At 43.1% G+C, this 20,980-nt stretch overlaps 4 protein-coding genes across 14 annotated transcripts in view; 1 reads left to right on the top strand and 3 right to left on the bottom strand.

Moving 5' to 3' along the window:
* Nucleotides 1-935: 935 nt before the first annotated feature.
* cntf (ciliary neurotrophic factor) lies at nucleotides 936-6,533 on the bottom strand. The gene is made up of 4 exons (XM_083969223.1): nucleotides 6,498-6,533; nucleotides 4,991-5,130; nucleotides 2,677-2,991; nucleotides 936-2,585 (listed from the first exon to the last, which is right to left on the bottom strand). The coding sequence occupies exons 2-4, from the start codon at nucleotides 5,099-5,101 to the stop codon at nucleotides 2,394-2,396; spliced, it is 618 nt and encodes a 205-aa protein (XP_083825349.1). The 5' UTR covers nucleotides 5,102-5,130; nucleotides 6,498-6,533; the 3' UTR covers nucleotides 936-2,393.
* A 1,704-nt stretch (nucleotides 6,534-8,237) lies between these two features.
* On the top strand, nucleotides 8,238-9,986 carry LOC310994406 (uncharacterized protein). Its single transcript, XM_083983095.1, has 3 exons — nucleotides 8,238-8,307; nucleotides 8,406-8,572; nucleotides 8,680-9,986. Exons 2-3 carry the CDS (start codon nucleotides 8,499-8,501, stop codon nucleotides 9,350-9,352), a joined length of 747 nt encoding a protein of 248 aa, XP_083839221.1. The 5' UTR covers nucleotides 8,238-8,307; nucleotides 8,406-8,498; the 3' UTR covers nucleotides 9,353-9,986.
* A 306-nt stretch (nucleotides 9,987-10,292) lies between these two features.
* On the bottom strand, nucleotides 10,293-15,673 carry zfp91 (ZFP91 zinc finger protein, atypical E3 ubiquitin ligase). Its single transcript, XM_083983081.1, has 12 exons — nucleotides 14,932-15,673; nucleotides 14,611-14,648; nucleotides 14,364-14,480; nucleotides 13,982-14,021; nucleotides 13,463-13,573; nucleotides 13,289-13,381; nucleotides 12,995-13,180; nucleotides 12,719-12,769; nucleotides 12,429-12,507; nucleotides 12,014-12,128; nucleotides 11,796-11,895; nucleotides 10,293-11,698 (listed from the first exon to the last, which is right to left on the bottom strand). Exons 1-12 carry the CDS (start codon nucleotides 15,339-15,341, stop codon nucleotides 10,720-10,722), a joined length of 2,319 nt encoding a protein of 772 aa, XP_083839207.1. The 5' UTR covers nucleotides 15,342-15,673; the 3' UTR covers nucleotides 10,293-10,719.
* Nucleotides 15,674-17,612: 1,939 nt separating this feature from the next.
* The window catches only part of rbm47 (RNA binding motif protein 47), a 31,130-nt gene continuing 27,762 nt past the window's right edge, over nucleotides 17,613-20,980 (bottom strand). For all 11 annotated transcript variants that reach the window (XM_083979073.1, XM_083979074.1, XM_083979070.1 and 8 more), the window contains one exon: nucleotides 17,613-20,869. In XM_083979073.1, the coding sequence (XP_083835199.1) occupies nucleotides 20,618-20,869 (252 nt within the window). In that variant the 3' untranslated portion in view covers nucleotides 17,613-20,617. The remainder of the gene's footprint in view (nucleotides 20,870-20,980) is intronic.

Genomic DNA, 20,980 nt, shown 5'->3' with positions numbered 1-20,980 from the left:
GAGGCAGGATCCAGACCAACAACACACATGCAGTCTCTCTAATTTCACTGAGACCACTGCACTGGCCCAATGGAGGAAAAAAAACTGCTATGATAACTTTCCCTGTGCAAAGCTGTCACATGCTTCTGCAACATATTACTGCAACCAGTAATACTTTGCCTGTGTTGAGTCTCTAAACTTACTGATATGTTCTTTAAATTGGACTTACGGTATTTCATTTCTTCCTATTGCACCTGTAGCAACATACTTTTTTCGACCCAGTGTTATTTTTGGTCAAAGTTGGCCTAAGTTGTCTCTTGTCTTTGACTGTTCTTGATCTGGGTCCAACCAGGCCACCAAAGCAACCAACTAAGAACGGAGAGCAGAGCTCAAAAAACCCTTTTGGAGGAAAAAAAAAACATAAAGAAGATTTATGCACTGTGTAGTCCAGCAGATAGTTCATCACCAGAGTATACAAAGAAGAACATATTGTGTCCTGCAATCCATACCCAGAGCAGCAAATGCAATACACATTAAACAGTAGGCTACTGCACTTGCATGCATTATTATACATGCAGGATGCATTTGTGCTCCATGATGTATTTTCATCCTTCATTTAGTGTATTCATAACAGATGTGGTGAATAATTTTTGGACATGTACAGTAGCTCATTGCTCAAATTTAATCTGGAAATTATTGATAGTGACTCTGATCAAATGACCCAATGTATTGCTTGTCTTCCAGTAACAACATCCAGTTTTCAGAAGAATGAAAACAGTTTGGAGTATCCTGTGTCATCCAAGTATCACACAGGTTTGTTTATATGCTCCCAGTGCAGCAACTAACAGTTCATCAACCTACAGCATGTTAACAAGACAAGTGTTAACTCAATAAAATCTCAAACCAAGAGTAAATGTAATATGGTCTCACAGATCTGCTTACATAATAAACATCTCATCTCTTCACTCACTTTATCGTGGATCTTCTTGGTTATCGAAACAAGATTATTCTACACAGGGTTCTCTCCCATTCACAGTATCTTCTCTTTGTCTTGTCCCGAAGCTTCATGCATCATTAAAGACAATCTGAGTCTGCAGCTGATGCTAATTTAATTAGCACCACAGCCAGAGTTAGATTGACAGAGTAGCATGTGAGGGTCATTTCTGGATTAATTTACAGGATCACAATTTGACTAAACTACAACTTTACTTCTTGCAGTGCAAATGGCAACTGCCCAGTGGATAGAAACTGGATCACGTGGCAGACACAAATCATTACTTTTCAGATAACTGAAGTTGGACCCGGTGAAAATGGAAAATGTGCCTTTTTGTGTTCATATCAAACACTATGATGACAAAGTTGTGTCCCTTTTAATGGGCTGTGAGTTGAAGTTTTTTTGAGACTTCAACTAAACAAACAAAATCAGCGCCACAAAAATTTGTGTCCATTCGTTTACCTATGAGCCTTGACTATTGATCTTCCATTTGCAACACACTTGTTGCTCCCTAAATGCTGTGACATGATTGTACATAGTTTCATTGCTACTAAAGTGCGATAAATATGTAAGAAAAACACACAAGTACAGTATAACTTGATATAATTATAGGAATTACAGGGGGGAACTAAGAAAGAATAGAAGAGCTTAGTCTTTATGCAATACCAACATGTGAACACTAGAGGGTGGTGTTACTTTTCTTTTTATTCAGACATTGAACACCGCCCCGGGTATTAATCTTTATGGAATGATTTAAAGCTGTGGTATCTACACATATCACAGCAACAGTCTAGCGGTGGTTTGAATACAGATGTTCTCATTTCCATCCAAACATGCCCCTTGCTGACTGCTTCAGCTGCCAGCTGCCCTGGATCTGGCAGTATATCTTCAATAACAATAACTACAGGTGTATCAAGGGAGTAATGCATGCACAAGAAAATGCACAAGTGTGAGTTAGCAAGTGTTAGTGAGTGAAAAACACTAACAAGAAAGAAAGAAAAAAAGAAAGAAACTGTACCAGAATCAAGAGGCTTGTTCGATTTCATCTTATGATGAAATCAATAAATATATTGATGTATTAGACTCTGGATACTTAAATAAACTTGTACCATCAGATGTTATCAATGGTGATAAACATAGTTAGAGACTCTATCTGGGGCCTCTGTTCCTGTATAGGGGGCTTCATGCCCTAAAAATAACCCAGCCTACTCATTTCCCCTTGTCAGCTGGGATCAGTGTCTCTCTCCCTCAGCTGGCTGTTTTCACTCATCTCTTTCTTTTCTCTCCGCATCAGCCAGTGTCTCACTTTGGTCTTCACTCTTATCACCCTCTTACTTCTGTCTTTGAAAGTCTCACCTTTCCCCCCTTTCTCTGTCTTAATTCCACTTCACCCACAGACACACATGTCGAGCCTCCTTTCTCATCTCCGAGCGCTCCTAACACTCCTGGTGCTCCTTGTGCTCCTGGCTCGCGTGGTCCTCACTTGCTCCTTGACTATCACAGAGGAGGGGCTCTGTAGCACGGAGCTGGCGGTCTTGGCCCAGTAGTCCACCTCTCTGAAGATCCGGTAAACCCAAAGCTTCAGGTCAAAGAGGAGGCTCGGGCCATCTAACTGCCAATAAGAAGGGGCAACAAGCTCTGCCTTAATTTTCATCCAAAAAGTTTATCATCATATTACAGTAACATGTGACATCAGCACCTACCTCCAGTCCATCCAAATTGGGAGTCAGGACTGCTGTGCCATCTGCAGCTTTGAGGAGTTCTCCAGTGTTGATTAAGAGAAGTGAGAGTCTCTCATTCACCATCTTCCTCTGGGTCTCATAGTCGCCCTTCTTCGCACCGCCAAGCTCCTCTTCCTCTCTGGCGATAGCCCTCTCCAACAAGCTGCGGCACTGGAACAGAGCAGAGTGGAGGCGCCAGAGCTTGTCCCTGTTGTCCAGCTGGGAGGAAGGAGGAGGGACTGACACCAGGCGGCCATCAGCCACCGTAACATCTGGAGTGAAACTCTCCTTCTCTCTCTTGAGGTGCAGAGAGAGAGAGAGACCAAAGACAGTGGAAATCAAGCACAGATGTGAGATTTGGGAAAGAATTCATGATGAAAAAGGAAAAGGAGGACGAGCTGGAAAGTGAAGCACACAAGTTAAAGTATTGAAGACTGTTTTCTGTCAAGCACTAAACACTTGTACTTTTGACAGCAATTTGGCTCCAACTGAAAATCACTGTGTAATCACTCTTCTAATATTACATGAACCATTCCCATTGGTTCTCAAAATAATATATAGGCGTCAAGATGAAGGCTTTTTCTTTAAGGAGGACTTCATGCGCAGCCTGATTCCAGTGAAGATTTCTTGAGTCAACAATTTAAAGGTTATGTCAACTTGTTAAAATAACATAAGCATAGAAAAAAAAACGCCCTATTATGTGCAATGCACGTGATCAAACTGAATACTGTATGAAACAAATAATATATACGAAGTTCGTTGTTGAGCTTTGGAAGTGCTTGTCGACAGACTTTGTTACCTTCAAACAGAGGCAGCTGATGACTCTATAGCTTCATGTGGACCATACATGAAAAGAGAGTATCGATCTTCTCATTTATGAAAATTAATTATATAAAATCTACAAAATACAACAAAAGCAGCACCTCTGTCCTTTTAGAGCAACACTGTGAGAAATCCCATATTATGAGCTGGTCAGTGAGGTTGTCAGGTCACTTCACAGGCATGACTGTATGGCATCAGATTCTGTACTTAAGTGAGTTGTGAATCTCAGAGGCCTACTTGTGACATTTTACTGAGGTGCCAATGTTAAGCCCTGTGTGCAAATTGTTACCAGAGTGACAGAGTGGCCTAATGTGACCCGCATACCCAGAGAGTCTGAGGGGGAAGTTCATGTTTACAGCTCAGGCGACAGAGGAAATGTGATCGAGGCAGTTGTGGATACCCTAAGCAATAATGTAGTCAAACAATAAAATAATGGATGATTATTAATTGAAAAAGTGGTAGGCTACCCTCTTAAAGTGATTTAAGAGCTAAGGGACAGCCTGCCTGGAAAAAAACTATTAATTCGCATTTCATTCATTTGAGACTAAACTAAATCCTGTTTGAGAGACAATGAGTACGACATGCTAAGACATATCTCATGTTGTGTTCACTGGAATTCGTCTGTAGCTGTCGCTTCAGGGTTTAAGCAGCAACACCTCCCAAAAAGCAACACTCTGTCAGTGATGAGGGTGCAAAACTGCGTAGGACTGGAAATTGAGGGAGACGTGAGGGACAGAGGGAGGAAGGGTCAAAATCCTGCAAAATATGTGGATGACACAATCTCCCAGTTCACTCCCTTGCCCCTAGCGAGACACGTAAAAGGGAAGATGAGGCAGTGATCTGGCAGGAAACCAAGGAGTTTTAATAACCCGTAGCTCTCACACCTTTAGGCAAAGAGGCACAGACTTGCTGGAGAAGAGATGAAGGCATTGTGCCCAGGCTCTATAAAGCAAGTGCCAAAGAACGCCCACCACCGATTCCAGTCATTCCAACTGAGTTCAATCCCCATTACCACCACCCCTCTGCATTTGTACCCCCTGCTGTCCTAGACATCATTTCCTTCCTTTTCACACAGACAAACTCTCCCTCTTATCTTGCTTTTGCACCCATCCCTATCTTCTTTCTCTCTCACAAACACACACTTTCCCCATGTTCTTCTTTTTGAACATTCACACTCACATAGTATACATACATGCACAGGGGGACACTCATGAGACACACAGGCACACACACATACATCAATGGTAAAATCTATTAATTTTCCAGTTAACCTTGGCCTATTTCCCTCTCTCTCTCTGTCTCCCTCTCCCTCTCCCTCTCACACACACACACACACACACACACACACACACACACACACACACACACACACACACACACACACACACACACACACACACACACACACACACACACACACACTTTTAACTAGTGTTGCAGCCAGTCAGTGGAAAAAATAAGCTCCTCTACTCACAAAAAGTTCCAGTAAGATGGAGCACTCGTGGTGCAGCTGCTCGGCTATGGCCGTGGCCCGGGCCGCGGTGGTCCGGCTCCGCTCCGAGCCCCTGGTCCGTCTGTCTGCCATCGGACGTCCTGCTCCCTCTGCTCTGCTGCCTACAAGTCGCACAGTTCAGACGCGCGCTCTTGGAGCACCAACGCAACAGGCCGGTTCCCTAATAATATACACCCGCGTGGTGCGCCTGCCTCATCCCGACAACACCGGATTCCCGTTCACGGTTGACTTCATGCTGCCCTTCCGCTCCCTCCGCTGAAACCCAGTCGGTGCTGCCTTAATTAGAGCCGGAGCCGCTCTTCTCTTCTCTAAGGTTTCGGTAAAACGAGTTTCCCAGTTTGTGCGACCTTGCCTGCTTGTGTTACAGACTTGGTGGCCAACTCTCCGCCCTTTCCCCAGAGAACCTGATGCCAGGCAGGAGGAATTTAACGGGACAAGCGGGGGCGGAGAGCCGCGGTGGGGAGGAGGGAGGAGGAGCCCGTCAACTTATTCTTGAGGAGCTTATCTGATTTACTGGTTGTGACAAAAGCAATGGTAGTCTGACTATTTAAAACTGTTTCCGTATGTGCGTGTGCCTGCCTCCTCAATAGTAGCCTACTACACACCACACCACAAGGATGAATAACTCAGCAGGATGCGTTCACTACATAGCCTGTAGCCTACTGTAGCCTACTTTTAGGCTACTGTTGAAGTGGGCCACCTCTGCTTTAAACAATGATCCAATAGCCTATACAAATATAAATATATCCTATAGCCTATCCTTAGTTGTAAGGCTGATATTGATAAAAATAACATCAACAGGGGCCATTCTGTTGAGGGTGCTTTATTTTCCTGAGAATATGCCTACCTCTGTACCAGTGGAGGCTGGTCCATAGAGTCAGAGGAGGTTCCTCTTTTATTTTTGAGAGGCCAGAGGAAGATCAACATATTTTTAATAAAGAGTAACTGGTTGAAATAAACCATTACCAAATCATTTATAATATAGGCCTATTTTAAATCTCGCAGGAAGGTGGGGGCTTAGGGGAGGACGGGGGGCTTCTGTCCTCCTCCTCTAGACGCCTCGGGGCGGGATCTCCTTCCATTCACTCAATGCATTGCATTTAGGATCTTTTCATACTGATCTGTGATAGCCTACGAAAAATGGCGCTCTAAGGGAGGACGTACCCCCTGGCTGCTGTTAAATGGTTCGTTTATTAGTAGGCTATATTAATGATAACTGCCCTTGTATTGATTCTACTTCTTAAAAAAAAAAAAAAAGTGAGTAGAGAAGCGGAAGAGCGGTTGCAAGCGCCACGTTTAACGTTCGGCCGTTGTTTACGTTCGGATCAGGAAATGCTCCGAAGGCTAGACCACATCCATGGGCTAGACCCAGAGCGATAGACCCATGTACATATGTATGTACATACTGTATATACATATGTAGACATATGTATATACAGTATGTCTATGGATAGACCGTCCCATTTACCGACGGTTGATGCGGCCGTCGGAGGAGCCTCCGAAGCCGTTGCCTCCGGACACCGCGTAGGCTGCTGGGTCCTCCGAAGGCTGCAGCTGCAGCCCCTGAATTGAGACACAAACACAAGATTGACATCAGGTTGGTCCAATGACAGTTCTCCAACCCCTCTTTGTTACTGTTGCTATGTGCGCCAAACTTTTACTCCCAGCTGTGCTGCTCCTAACACAAGAAATACGGAGTTTTCAGCGATATTGGCATCGATTTTAAAGGAAATATCAGCAAATTTCTGGATAAACTGTTCGGAGATATCAGAGAGAAGCAGTCAGGGGGATTGTTCATAGTTTTCAGTTACCTGACCCATGCAGCTTTTTTTTTCTCCGTGTATGTCAGCCGTCCGCTCAGGTAAAAGCCAAATATGGATGTAATTTAAAGCAGAAGTAAGCGGAATATTTGTGTTAATATAGCTAAGTTATAGTATAGATATATAGTTATCTTCCGACAGCAATCACTTACATAGAGTGTTTGGTCCGAAACACTGGTCTGTCAGTCACTGTAAGCCCAGGAGAAAACTTCTTGTATGCTTCCTTGTATCCTACAAGCTTTATCCAATGAGGAGAGAGAACGGCATGAAGGGCGAGAGGACCAATAGACCTTTTCAGAGAGTATAAACAAATACAGGTGTTACCAAGAATACAATTAAGGCTACATTCCATTTAGTGTAGCAGATCTTTTCTAATGAGCCAGCATGCACAATATCAGCACCCTGACTCTGTTTAGCCTGAATGGAATGGAGCCTTAATTTGTATCCTTGGTAACACCTGTATTTGTTTATACTCTCTGAAAAGGTCTATAGATCCATGACGAGGGCGGGGACTGCTAACTCCATCGGCTGACAAAAAGTTAGCCAAAACGACCTGATCGCTTACTTCTGCTTTAAGGATAAGATAAGACAGCAGTGGTTTAGTAAAATGAACAAATAAAGGTTTTTTTCCCCCTCATAGCAGACCGGAAAAGCCCTTGGGACTTGAATTTCCCTGGTGACATAAAGTCTGATGTGACACAGATTCACATGAAAAGAGTGCAGCTGTTATAAATGTTGGACTGTTGGTTCCTGTGTTTGAAAAGCCAGCAATAAATCTCTGGACAAAGTTTTGTCATTAAGTTAAACAATTGCACAAATAACTCTCCAGAACATGACAAAACTGATTTAGCGCAGGAAACGCATGCTTGGAGAACACACATTAAAAAAAATATTGGCAATGGATAGTGACTTCAGCAGTGAATATAACAACTGTACTTTAGATAGCCTATTATTAAAAGCATAGCCTAAATCAAAACATTTAAGGATACATCGTGTCATGGTATAATTTGGCACTTATTATTATTTATTCTTAACTCCTTGAATTAAGATGCCTCAATGTCCTGCAAAAAAATATTAGCTTAATGATAAAAGACTGGCCAAACCTGAGCAAATTATAGCCTACCAGCTACATGTTAATTTGGAAATAGCTGAAAATAGCGTGTAAAACTTAACCTCTAGTGAACAAGATCCTCTAATGACAATAAGTTAGATGCCTATACTACCTCATTTACCAATAGTATTCTATAATATCTGTACCAGAGATGCTGGATCTCTTTATAAAGCAGTTAAACCAATGCTTGTTTATAATTGCGCACTGTAAAATAAACCGACTCTGTGTAATACCTCGCCTGTGCCGCAGGGGGCAGTGCAGGCCAACAGACTGTAAACACCGAGCTGCGGCGGCTACATGACGGCAGCTAACAGCTAACACACCAGCAGGAAGGCAGAAACGCTGTGGTAAATAAGCCTGCAGGTGTGGAGGAAGATGATATGGGAATGATTTGCCTTTTTAGAGCTATATCACTTTGATAAATTCATTCATTCTTTATCGTAAGAGCGAAGTCATCTAGGAAAACAGCATCGGCTCGGTTTCCTGTGGAGACGAAGCTGCGCAGCTCCCTGGTTTAGTGCCACTTCATAGTGAAAGTATGAACTCTCTGGTTGGTTACGGAGTGTCCTCGGACTCTGACAGCGAAGGAGATGAAAACACCGCTGGAAATGGGTAAATATGAACTCACAAAAGACATTATACTAAATACGGATTGTCAGGTAACTGTAAATAACAATAGGCTATTAACTAATCCTTTCCCCTGGCTCTCTGCTCCTCAGTTGTGCTGTAAAGGTGGCTGATGTTGGTGAGGTGGCTCCTGTCAAAAGGACCCACAATTTCCTGGTGGAGTCTGGTTCAGCCTCCAGTGATTCAGGCAGTGAATCAGACCCAGATCCCTCATCTTCTTCATCACTACCACGACCCCCAGCAGCATCTGCGGCCTGCCATCGCATGCTGCCTGCCCCCTCCCTGGGTTCACTCCCCCCTCACAGACTGCCTCCTCCTCCTCTGAATACCTGCTCTGACAGCAGTGTGTTTGCAAACCCTTTCAAGGCTCAGGCAGACCAGAAGCTCAGCGCCTTGCAGAAACACGTCCCCCTGACAATGCAGGCCAAGCCCTCTCTGATAGGAGGCAAAAGGGTGTGTGTGTCATACAGGAAGGACGGAAGGTGCAGATTTGGGATCAAATGCAAGTTCGCTCATGACAGTGACCTTCAGACTGACTGTCCACCTGTGAGCGATGAGGCTGCACCACCAGTGTCAGAACAGGCCGAGCCCCATGCAGGCGGCTCCTGTGGTGCAGGATCCCACAAAGCCACAGAGGAGGAAGAAGCTGGGGGGCAGCAGGGGAAGAAGAGGAGGGTTGGACTGAGTAACACCTTGATTCCTCCTAAACGAGCCATGAAGCAGTATGCCGTGCAAAGGGACAGAGAGCGGCTTAATATGGCCTGATGGGGGTTTTTTCCCCCCAAGCTGTAACACTGTGATCTCATAAAGCAATAGTACGTAGTGCAGATGGAACAAGTTTCTCTGTGTTAAGTCTGTAGAAAACGTCTACTGTCCGTTGTAGGATGAATAATAACTCAGGCCTGTGAGCACGTCACTTCTGACAGTTATATATTTATATATCTCTCACATACAAAGATTAAGAGACATTCAGGTTTTGGAAAGCACATGATGATACAACTGTTAATGGCTACCCTCTCCACAAATTTACCCGTAGCTGCCAAAGCTGAGTAGAAAGAAAAAAATGTTGTGTGATGCTGTCAATGAAAACACTTTGGATAAATGTTAAGACATTTATTTACATCATACTGTATAAATGAACAGTTTTTTGTTTCTGCATTACCACACATCCTATTTCACAGATCAGAGAGGTGCTGATTTAGTATTCACATGTTATGAGGTTTCTACACAGCCTCACTTATCAACATTACACTTCCCAGATTATAATCGCATTTTGAGTTCAACTGTCTTAATCATCAAATGGACTTGGCTTTTTTTTTTTCTCTCTGCGGGGTAATATGGGATTTCAAATGTCCAAGGACACCTTTCGGCTGCCTACAATGACCTAAGACTACGTTATACATGTTATTATTCCTTCAAAAGCCAACCAACAGCAAGGCTTGACAAACAGCTGCACAATTATTGTGGTAACAGGTTTAATGACACTGCTAAAAATATCTAAAGTATGCATATTTGTGACTTTTTACAGCCCTGTGAAACACCTTCTTCTATACTTTCCAGGTTTTTAAATGTTTAATCTATATTTGTGAGTTCAGAGTGTGTTTTGACCTCTTTGAGTGAATGTTTTATAGTGGACAATAAAAGAAAAATGACTCTACTCACTGAAACAGATTTTACTCACCCCACACATATTGCAGATGCTTGTCGTTTTATAGCTGTTGTGTTTAGTTTGTCATATAAATTAGCTTCATTTATTCCAGAAAGAACTTGCCACACACCTGCCATTAGATGCACTGTGTATTACTAGGAAGTTTGCTATATTATTGCATAATAACAACATCTCTGAAATATTACCTCAGCATCAACACACACACACACACACTCACATAAAAGGCTAGTTAAGTTTACAGGACTGTTATGTACAAAGGCAACAACTTACACATACAGACACATCTTTCCCTGATACAGATATTCTAAAAAAAAAAAAAAAACTACCAAATATGACTATGAGTGAACAGTACATAATATATTGGTGATCCTACATTTACCTCAAACATTGCAGTACAGTAATATCAGGGTAACTGATGACATAATCTCCCTCTATCTTCTTCTTTGCGGGCTCCCTACTGGTTTTACATGAGGGCCTCCTGCACATGTCTCTCAGTGCCGTCAGCCAGAACCTCCCCTTGTCCCGTCTGCGCCCAGACCACGCCGTCCTCCCCCGCAGCAGAGCTGGCTGACGGAGAGGAGGCGGCGAGCACTGAATTGTCCAGAATAAAGCTGTCCCTGTTGGTGGAGGCCGGATCCTGGGGCTGAGTTTGGGATGGAGAGAGTAGCGGGGGGCTCGGGGCGGTCGTCTGCAGGGTCTGAAGCTGGTGAGAGGTCGCGAGGATGGGGATCTGCTGGATGTGGGACTGGCTGACGGGCTGGAAGGTCATTTGCAGGATTTGCGTCTGGCTCTGCTGCTGCGAGGAGTACGACTGAAGGTGCTGGAGCTGGGGCCGGTGCTGCGTCAGCACCGAGCCGGAATGGAGGGTCAGCTGTTGGATCTGAGGCTGCTGCGGCTGCTGAGCGGCCTGCACGAACTGGACGGGCATTTGCAGCTGGAGGTGAGTCTGCTGCTGGTTGTCGGCGGGGGAAGGGGGGTCGATGGGGGACAGGGCGATCGTCACTGGCACCTGCATGGTGTGGAGGCTCTGGTCTTGTCCCAGCAAAACCACCTGGTGACTCACTTGTTGGGTCACGTGACCCATCTGGGACACCTGAGCCACCTGCTGCCCCACCTGCCCCTCCTGGCTCAGCTGGTCCACCTGCCCGTCCTGCCCCAGCTGGCTCACGTCCAAGTTGGCGACCTCAGCTTGCATGGGGTTTCCCGGCAGCTCCAGCAGGGAGGCAGGGGTTGTGATGAGGGCGCCGGCGTTGGCAGCCAGCGCCTCGGCGATTAACACCTCTGGGTGACTCTTGGCCTTATGGGCCACGACGCAGTCCTTCTTCTCAAACTTCTTGCCACAAATGGAGCAGGAGAACTGGTATGTGGCGTCGGCGTCGTGTTTCTTCATGTGCCAGTTGAGAGACGCCTTCTGGCGACAGGTGAAGCCACAGATCTCACACCTGTGGAAGGAATTGAGAATCGAGTGGTTATGATCTCAGAAAATATTACTCACTGGCAGACGACAAAAAACTCCTCTGTTAAGAGGATGGTACTCACTGTAGGGGCTTCTCTCCTGTGTGGATCATGCGGTGCACAGCCAGGTTGTGGGAGCTCTTGAAGGCACGAGCACAGAACTCGCAGATGTAGTCTCTCTGGTCTAGAATCACAAAAACATCCAAATATCGATTTGATCTCACAGACTGTCATCATCACGTCTGGAAAGGAAATGGTCAAACGGGTTGTTATTGTACAGTATGTAAGCACCACATGCGTACCTGTGTGGTGCTTTGCGTGACGCAGAAGCTGCTTCTGTAGACGGAAAAGTCTTCCACACGACGGATGAGGACACACATATTTCTTCTTGAGTAAGTGCTGGTATTTTATATGGTGCTGTTGTGGGAAAACAAAAGAAAATGCAGGACAGGGCATCAGCATCAGGTGAATGGAAGGACACAGAACACGCACTGTACATGAGGTTTTGTTATCACGGTTGATAAACGCACGTGGGGTCATATTTTCAATAAAATGGAAATTATTATTGCAGTGTATCTATTTCATGCAAAACTTCATAACTGTGCAGATGTCAGCTCGCGTCCAAGTTTAGTTCTCCTCAGCTAAAAGCAATGAGGCAATTAACTACAAGTCTATGAACATTTATACACATTTGCTACTGCTGATGCGGAGACAAACCTGTAGGTAGCGGGGATGAGCCAGGACTGTCCCACAACCCTCCATCTCACAGCGAACGTATTGCACGGGGGGCTTCTTTCTGTGTGGGTGAAGCATAATGTCACTGTAATGTTACAGCACCAAATGTTCTCATGAGTTTCCACACCTTCACTTGGATGCACCACAGATTTGTAGATTTATTTCCAACAATGTTGTTGGTCAATCATATACACATCCTCAATTTATTGGATAATAAGCCATAAAATTATATTCTTAATTCCAATAATGACCCGATGCAGGCGTTATTTTACCTTCTCTTTGGCAGCCTAGGGGTTTTGTCGTCTTTTTTCCGCCGGCCTCTCCTGACACACAGTGAACAAACAAGACAATTTCATATTATGTAGTGAGTGAATACACATCCACACATGTAAAGGAGTTTGCAATACATCCACAAAAACAACAATGCCCTTTGTGAACCTTTAATAATACAGTCACAGTAAGAGCAATAACTTCACATTAAGCATAAAAACTATGTGAATCTGTGAAACTTTAACTGTATATTGTATGTTGAGTGAAACAGTGCATACTTCCTAGGTCCCTCTGGGTCCTCCACAATTTCTTCCTCTAGCTTTACTTCCTCTTCCACACTTTCCACGTTATCCGAACCTTCTGTCTTTATCTCAGCAACCTCTTTCTCTTTCTTAGGTGCCTTCTCTTTTTCTTTCTTCTCCTTCTGTCTAGGAGGAGCTCTGCGCTTTGGTTTCGGGGCATCCCTAAGAAGATAAACAGAAATATCAAGTTACAAAACAAATATAAAAAAAAAGGCAGCAAAGAAATTCACATCTAATGCAAACAGAGGTGCAATCCCATCCCCTCCCCACCTTTCACCCTTCGGGTCATAGCTCTGGTCATTTAAGTCATCTCTGAAAGGAACATCTTCATCACTGCTGAGGGCCTCTTCCTCCTCTGCACCGCTGAAAGCAACAAAAAGAGACTTGAAACAGGATTTTACACTTTCTGTAAGGGATCGAGTGATGCACTTGAGATAAATTTACCTCTGACTCTGTGGCTGGAAGTTGAGCTCGCTGGAGTCATCGTGAAATGGAGGGTCTTCATCATCCAAGACGGGTTCAGCAACATTCACACTTTCCTCCTCTTTCTTTTTACTGAGACAGCAAAGTGTGAAACACATTGGTCATGAACACACCACCTAGCTCTCAGTCAGGCAAACACTTTCACAATATACAACACACATATATGCTTATAATAAATGATATGCAGCATCAATTGTTCGAATGATGAATATCTCTGTAATGTCAGCGCAAGTAAATATTCGTCTGCCCTATATATTTTTGCAACAGCCCTTAAATGTGAGTCAAAGATGTGATAAAATCCATCATAATCACATCTTTAAATAAGTAAAAAAAAAAAAAAAAAACATTTAGACATAATATGCATGAACTAAAACCACAATGAATGAAATGCAGGTGACTTCTTGAATTTGAATGAAATGATTGTTTATATTATTAAATTATATATACCATACCAATACATGATGCAATATAAACACTTACATGTCATACTTCTCTTTGTTGTTTACTTCTCCTTTCACTGCTGCATGACATACAGAAAAAGTCAAGAGTTTAAAAAAAGGCAATGATTGTGAACAATTTAAGAAAAACAAAAACTTAAATATATAAAAGCCAATTATTTTAAGTGATAAGGAGGGATGAGAGCAAGTCTGCTGATGCCAACCAGTCCATGATTAGAAAACATGAGGCAGATTTTCCTGACAGTTCTCTGAATTTAAAAAAAAATTAAAAATTTAAATAAGTAAAACAACCTGGGGAACAGCAGTCGGCATGGCATTTCAGTGTTTCTGTGTGTGAGTGTGTATGATTTGATTTGTGAATTACAGGCTGAACCATAGCAGCTCATTGTCAACAGGTTGCTCACCAGCTGGATTCTCCATCCCAGGTTCGGTCTTACACACAGGCTTGGCAGCGCCGCGGCTGGCCCTGCCAGGAGGGGGCTTGGCACGAGTCTGGGCTGGGGGGCGTCTGGAGGGAGGAGCTGGAGAGAGGCAGCAGAGGCATGCCATCAAACATACTGTTTGTGATCCAGGCAGGACACATGGTTTGCAATACATGGCAGGGATGGCATGTAACAAGAGTATATGCAACATATATCAAGAGTTTCTTACCTTGAGCATCTGTGGCAGGTTTCTTTGGGCTCTCCAAGCTGCACAAATGAAAATAAAAACACCAAGATGAGACATTTCCTGCAAAGATCCATGCATCAGATCTCTGGTGAGACAATGCATTCAAAAGTTGTATCACTGCTTAAAGTCTGACATAAAAAAGCAGGTAAGTTTTACTCCACCCTCCTCCCTGCACAGAGCAGCAGAGAGGGGATGAGCCGGGCTGAAGGCGGGCTCCTCACAGGACGGTAATGCACATGTAAAACTGTACACAAACAAATGCAGGACTCTCACAACCTCCGCGCTGTGCAATTAAAATCTTACTCTGTGCCTTGAAGGCTGTCACCTGCGACCCCCCCTTCAGGCTCCGCTGCTCCCGCAGAGTCTGAACATTTCTTCCGCCTGGAGTTGGAAACTTTCCTCCGCTTGGCCGCGCCGGTGTCCGGGCTCGGCTCGTCTTCGTCGTCGCTCCTGGTGTCCTTCAGCCAGGCCGGGACTGCCCTGGTTGACCTGTCCCTCAGGACCCGTCCGGAGCTCTGCGGGCTCCAGGCTGCTCCGTTGACGTCCGCTGACAGAGCGGAGACGCCGGACCTCGGGCGGCCGGCCACCCGCTCTCTGAGCCCCCTCCTCGGGGTGACGGCCGTACTAGTGGCCGGGGTCTGGGCTGCGGCCTTGTCCTCCGCCGTTTCTTCTCCTGTATTTACATTCCCGGTTCGGTCGCCGACCGGTTCCATCACCGTGAGGACACTTCAGCCGACCTCAAATCCCGCTTTAAGTCAACCACGTTTACTTGCAATTAGCGGAAAAACGGACCACATCTGGTTTAAAGACGTTTTGGTGGCAGGCGGCCTTTATCCACCAGTGGGACATTTTCCGTGAGTGCGCTGAGTTCGTCGCAGATTAAATGCATGTATTTATTGATTAGAAATTGAAAACTTTTCTTAATTATCTATTCATTAATAAACCGATATAATTTTAAAGAAGCAGACACTATTTTCGCGTTCTTAAAGCTATAGTAAACCTACTTATTCGCCCGGGCCTGGTGCACAACCATTTTGTGCGCTTTGTTGCGTCTCCTTTAAGCCAAATATAAACTGGGGTTACATTCAGGTGCGGGGCCGCGTTTCAGCAGCTCTGACAACCATGTGGATTTCCCTCCGTGCCTCCCGCAACACCGACTCGACCTGGCGGTGGTGTTAGTAGATCTGCAAATGCAGCAGCAGCCGTGCAAAAGCAGCGCGCACACGGACGGCCGCCGGTGCATCATGGGAAATGTAGTCAAAGTCGCACAAACAGAGCTTGGGTTTTGTTTGAAGGGTATTTCTCTACTGTACTTTATCTGTTTTAGGATGCAAAACAAGTATAGACAGTAATCTAGCAACATATTCTTGCAAAAAATAAACAACACTGAGTAATAAAATTTCAATTAAAAAAAAAGCAGAACATTTTTTGCTGCCACACATAAAACCAGATGAAATCACAATATTCCTAGACTGAGTATAGACTATACTATAGACTATAGTATAGCTAAATACATTTATACAGTATATATTTAAGTGTGGTAAATATTCTCCTGCACATGTAGAATTGATTTCTTGTTAACTTCAACACATAGGCTATTAAATGTGGTTTACTGTATGTTTGGTGGTTTATTGATGACAGAGGAGCTAACATGGCTGCCACTGAAAAACCTGCACAGTCGCTTTGCTGCAAGCTGCTATGATGAAGTGTATTTGCCACCAGATGGCAATGTTACCCTGACAAAACTCCTGTCCTTTCAAACAGCACTGGTGTAAAATGTGACTTTCTCTTGCCATTATTTAAAATAATAAAAGTGCGTGTGGTATGGGAGAAGTGCTTATGGCAGTGTGTGGGTAAGTCCTAAATTACTCACTCTTTCCATTGGCTTGGCAGAGTCTGTGAAGCATGTATTAGTTATATAGGCTACTCATCATCAACACGCAGTTGAGACAAAACCGGCATATGGGCGATAATCCAATGACAGAACAATCAGATATTGATACCAATAACCTATTTTGTATTATTAAACCCCAAGAATGAACAGTGGACCTCGATTTAACTAGACATCCTCCTCCTACTCTGAATGAAATGTGACCAATTTGTTACTGTGGAAGGTATTTGAGTTAAAAAGAGATGGATGCACCTCTGAATAAATTATTAGATCAACCAAATATAGGGTGTTCCCCCTTTGTATTTGTAATCTATCATTTGGTCTATTACTGTTTTAAAACTTGAATGTTATGATTTTGTTGTGTGAAATCTAAATTATCAAGGGGATTTTTTAATAGACATTCACACAGTGACAGTGGAGAGTGAATGATGATACATGTTGATGAGTGTTTTAGACCTATTAGTGTCACTTGCATCAGTCTTCCCATACTCCTTATATATATGAAGTTATTGTTTTTCCACATCATGGCATAAACATGTGGTTGTTCAGCTGAAAGGTGCATGGTGACATTGAATAGCTAAAACAAAATGTGTTCTTGTCATTTCCCTCGTGTACATATTGTACACTGCGTGATGATGAAAGGCTACTTTTGTTCTTAAAATCCTCCCTGAACTCCTCACTGGGGCACAACATGTTTCTAGAGTAAAGTTGACCTGCCACAGAGAAGTTTATGAAACATTCTCCAAACACTGTGCTGCCGCTGCTCTCTCCTCTCTCCGCCACCATATTGCTTAATAATGGCTGATATATGAGGTCAGAGATGGGTTTCCATTCACAGAGGTCGGAGTCAAAGTCTTCTGCTTCTGAACCTTTCAAGAAACTGCTGACCCTTCTTAGTACTTTCACAGTTATGAGGTTTAATCTAAAACTTAGCCAGGTTTACACGGTCTGGCACGCAGGGAAATACAGAGAGAGACGAATGAATCACACAACATAGCAATGCATCCTTTTAAAAATGCTTTATTTATCTACTTTAACACTATAAATATAACAATGAACAAGCTTTTTTTTTTTTTTTAAACAAACCTTCGGATAGAAAATAGTCTGCTTAGGTCTACAAAGGAATGGCAAAGGGCACATCTTGGCAATAAGGCACACACTAGGAAGAGTTTAAATGGTAACACCTATATTAAACTAGGCATATGCAGCTCCACACCACTGACACAAGGAGCAGGAGGAGTTCGTCCTCCTGCCGTAGTGTGGGTGATATGCAGACAATAGAGAGTAAAGTGGATGTTTTGAGTGGGAGGCAGGAGCAGAAGGACACACTCGTCTGCTGTCTAACATGGGGCTGTTAAATCACCATTACACTGTTAATAGCTTGGTCAAAACTGACAAGCTGAGTTTCAACACTAAGAGCTCAGAGTGCCAGCTGGTCATCACACTTCAATCAGCCAGTTTTAGTCCTGGTTGGCAATCTGAAGCAGAACGAGGCGACCTCTGTGTTCCCACTCATAACACCAAATATGGTTCAAAATAACAAACATAATATTACACATAACAAAAAAACATGAACCTTGAATGTTTAAAAACTATTGGACACTTTGGCAAAAAAGAGTTTTTTTTCACTACTTTTGTTACTTTGACTTTTTATCCCTAAAACAAGGTGTAAATAAAGAAAAGAAATATGTTTTAGAATATATTATACCTTTTCTTCTCACTTCATAGATAACACATGTAATGCATATATTAAATATATCCTGACTTATTGTCATCATACAAGAATATAATAAAAGCAGTTTGACAGCAGTTTGCCTTCTAAATGAAATCCAGTTTCTGAGGGGAGACAAGTAGCAAAATATAGAGGGAGATGAAACAAAAACATTGTTTTTGTTGTAGATGGTTGAACTTTTCATTCAAATTCTTGAATCAATAACTTAATCTTGATTTTTTTTTCATCTCAAAATCCAGGCCATCACCAAAGTCAAACTCAACATTATACTTTGTGTATAAAATGTTGAAAAATTAGCCAATGATATCTCCTCGAATGCAGGAAATGAAAACTACAAGAACAGTTTTACAAAAAAAAAGGCTAAATACAAATGTTGTTTGTGTAGTTATATAAAAACGGCCTTTGTGGAGTGTGACTTCATGATCAGCAGCTGTTTGCATCCGTCAAGTTTGTGTGTTGTAGTACATACAGTACATGCATAGCTACTGGTACATCAGCATGAGGTATTGCTCCAGTTATTCCCCATTCAATTTTACACTGTTTTCAACAGAGAGAGCAGAGTTTTAAAAGTGCCTACTAAACATTCATAAGGGTTATTTTATCTTTCACGCTTTATCTGCAAGGAGAGAAACTCTGTCAGACAAACAGAAACCAGCCCAGTTCACATATGAGTTCATGCTCAGTATTTAATATCTCTTCATCTGAAAGCGGCAAATCTCTTGCCTTTTATAAATACGTTTAAGTGCACCTCGGTCAAGCACAGTTCTAAGGACAAGAAATGAGGAGGAGACACATGTATGGTGTGTTACTGCAGAATGGTTCAGAGAAGAGACTTCAGGAGAGAGGTAGCCTTGTCACATCTGACTGCACAGACTGAAACCTACTCGTCTCACCACAGTAATACCACAAATCTGGTTCATTAGAAATATCAGCGGAGAAGACGCCGGTGCCATGCACAGATGGAAGTCTTCTCCTGTGTGTGTTTTGTTTTGAAAGGCACAGTGAAAAGCATAGAGTTGCACATACATGCAGATGAAAGACCCTGTGGCCAGGCCCAGAGAAGTTTTCTGATGTCACAAGACTGGAGTGTATGTAGCCATACGTTTTTGGTTAGCACTGGCAAATGCAGGGGCACTCTACGAGACAGAGTGCTCCAGTCCATATAGAAAATTGTCTCTCATTTCTGTCCATATTTGTTCACCTTTCAAAAGTCAAACAATAAAAAAAAAAACATCAATAAAAACATGCACAAATGAGCAAAAACAACTAATATCTGTTCAGTCTTAGTCCCCCTGCTGGCGCAGTTTCAGAGGACGGGAAACATCTCCATGTACATGATGTTACTCTCAATAAGGCTTAAACATAAACAATGCAGAAAATAACTGAAAAAAAGCCTTCAGTTTTCTTTCTCTAACATTAGTTCCCCAGGGAATCTGTCAAAAATAATATTAGTAAGTTGGCTACTTTTCTTCAAATAAACCATTATATACTATACGTTTCCAAAAGTTAAAGTAGAGACATAAAAACAGGCAAACTAATTGTAGGCAAAAAAAAAACCATCAACAGAAAAAAACACTTACAACCATCATTAAAAACAACCAAAACACAAATAAAACTAAATAAACCTAAAAGTACCAAACAGGTGTGTCTGAAGCACACACATTCAACCAGCATGGACGGACAGCATCACCTACAGCATGAAGCAGTGTGTTGAATACTATATATTAATGAAAACAACATTAGTATATCTAAAGACAGCTGTCTTCAGTGGTATCCTCATTTGTCAGTAGTTCCTGTTGTCTTTTTTTACTTCTTTTCAATTAACCATTCCATCCAATTTTTTTTATACATAGTGTAAAGGTCTATGTTTCCTGCTTCAACAAACAAACACTGAGCCCAAACTAAAAAGAGAGACCTGCATAGAACAAAACCTTAAATGTGAATCTTCTCTTCATAAATACTTGAATGTACCTTCAGTGTTCCCATTGCCATGGGAACAACGTAGTGGGGGTGGGTCAGAGAAAATGGGCGTGTTTGTGTTGTGAGTATGTGTCATGCTGATTTTTGGGGAATGTCCTTGTCATTACATACAAGCAGGTTTCCTCAGTGGTGGAGTTTCTTCAATGTGTGTTGAATGATATTCAGTAGAAAAGAGTGGTGCTGCATCATTAATCCAGGCTGCACTGAGGCCAGTAGGTGGGACAGATATAAAATGTCTTGTGTCTGTGTCCTTAACATATATTTAATTCCTTCAAAGTTCTTGGAGGTTTCCCAAGCTTAAGAGACATTTTGAGATGTTGCTATGGTTGTTCAGCCACAGCGAGGAAAACTTATTGTAGTTATTTAATGCCATCTGAGCCCCAGGATCAGTATGTCTGGTAGACATCGTGGATGGGCAGCTGGAAGGCCGTGGCAGGAAAGGCCTGTGGCACAGCGTAACCGGTGTAGCCTCCGTAGGCTGCAGCTGCCACCGCTGCATTCTTCTGCAGAGCAGCCAGAGCGGCTGTGTTGGCAGCGTAGTTTGTGATGGGGACGTATCCAGCTCCATACAAGCCACCAGCTGCTGGAATACGCTGAACATTGTGGGCCATGGCATAGACGGGAGTGATTGGACGCGTCTGGTAAATGTAGGGGAAAAAAAGAAAGAGGGACATGGTGAATAAGAGAATTATTAAACATGTCATGAATGAGTAAACTTGTCTGTTGGATAGATTCAGCGGAAGCATCAC

The sequence above is a fragment of the Trachurus trachurus genome, assembly GCF_905171665.1.
Source record: "Trachurus trachurus genome assembly, chromosome: 1".
NCBI lineage: Eukaryota > Metazoa > Chordata > Actinopteri > Carangiformes > Carangidae > Trachurus > Trachurus trachurus.
The sequence above is the reverse complement of the archived record's forward strand: the minus strand, read 5'-3'. Positions and strand labels throughout refer to the sequence as shown.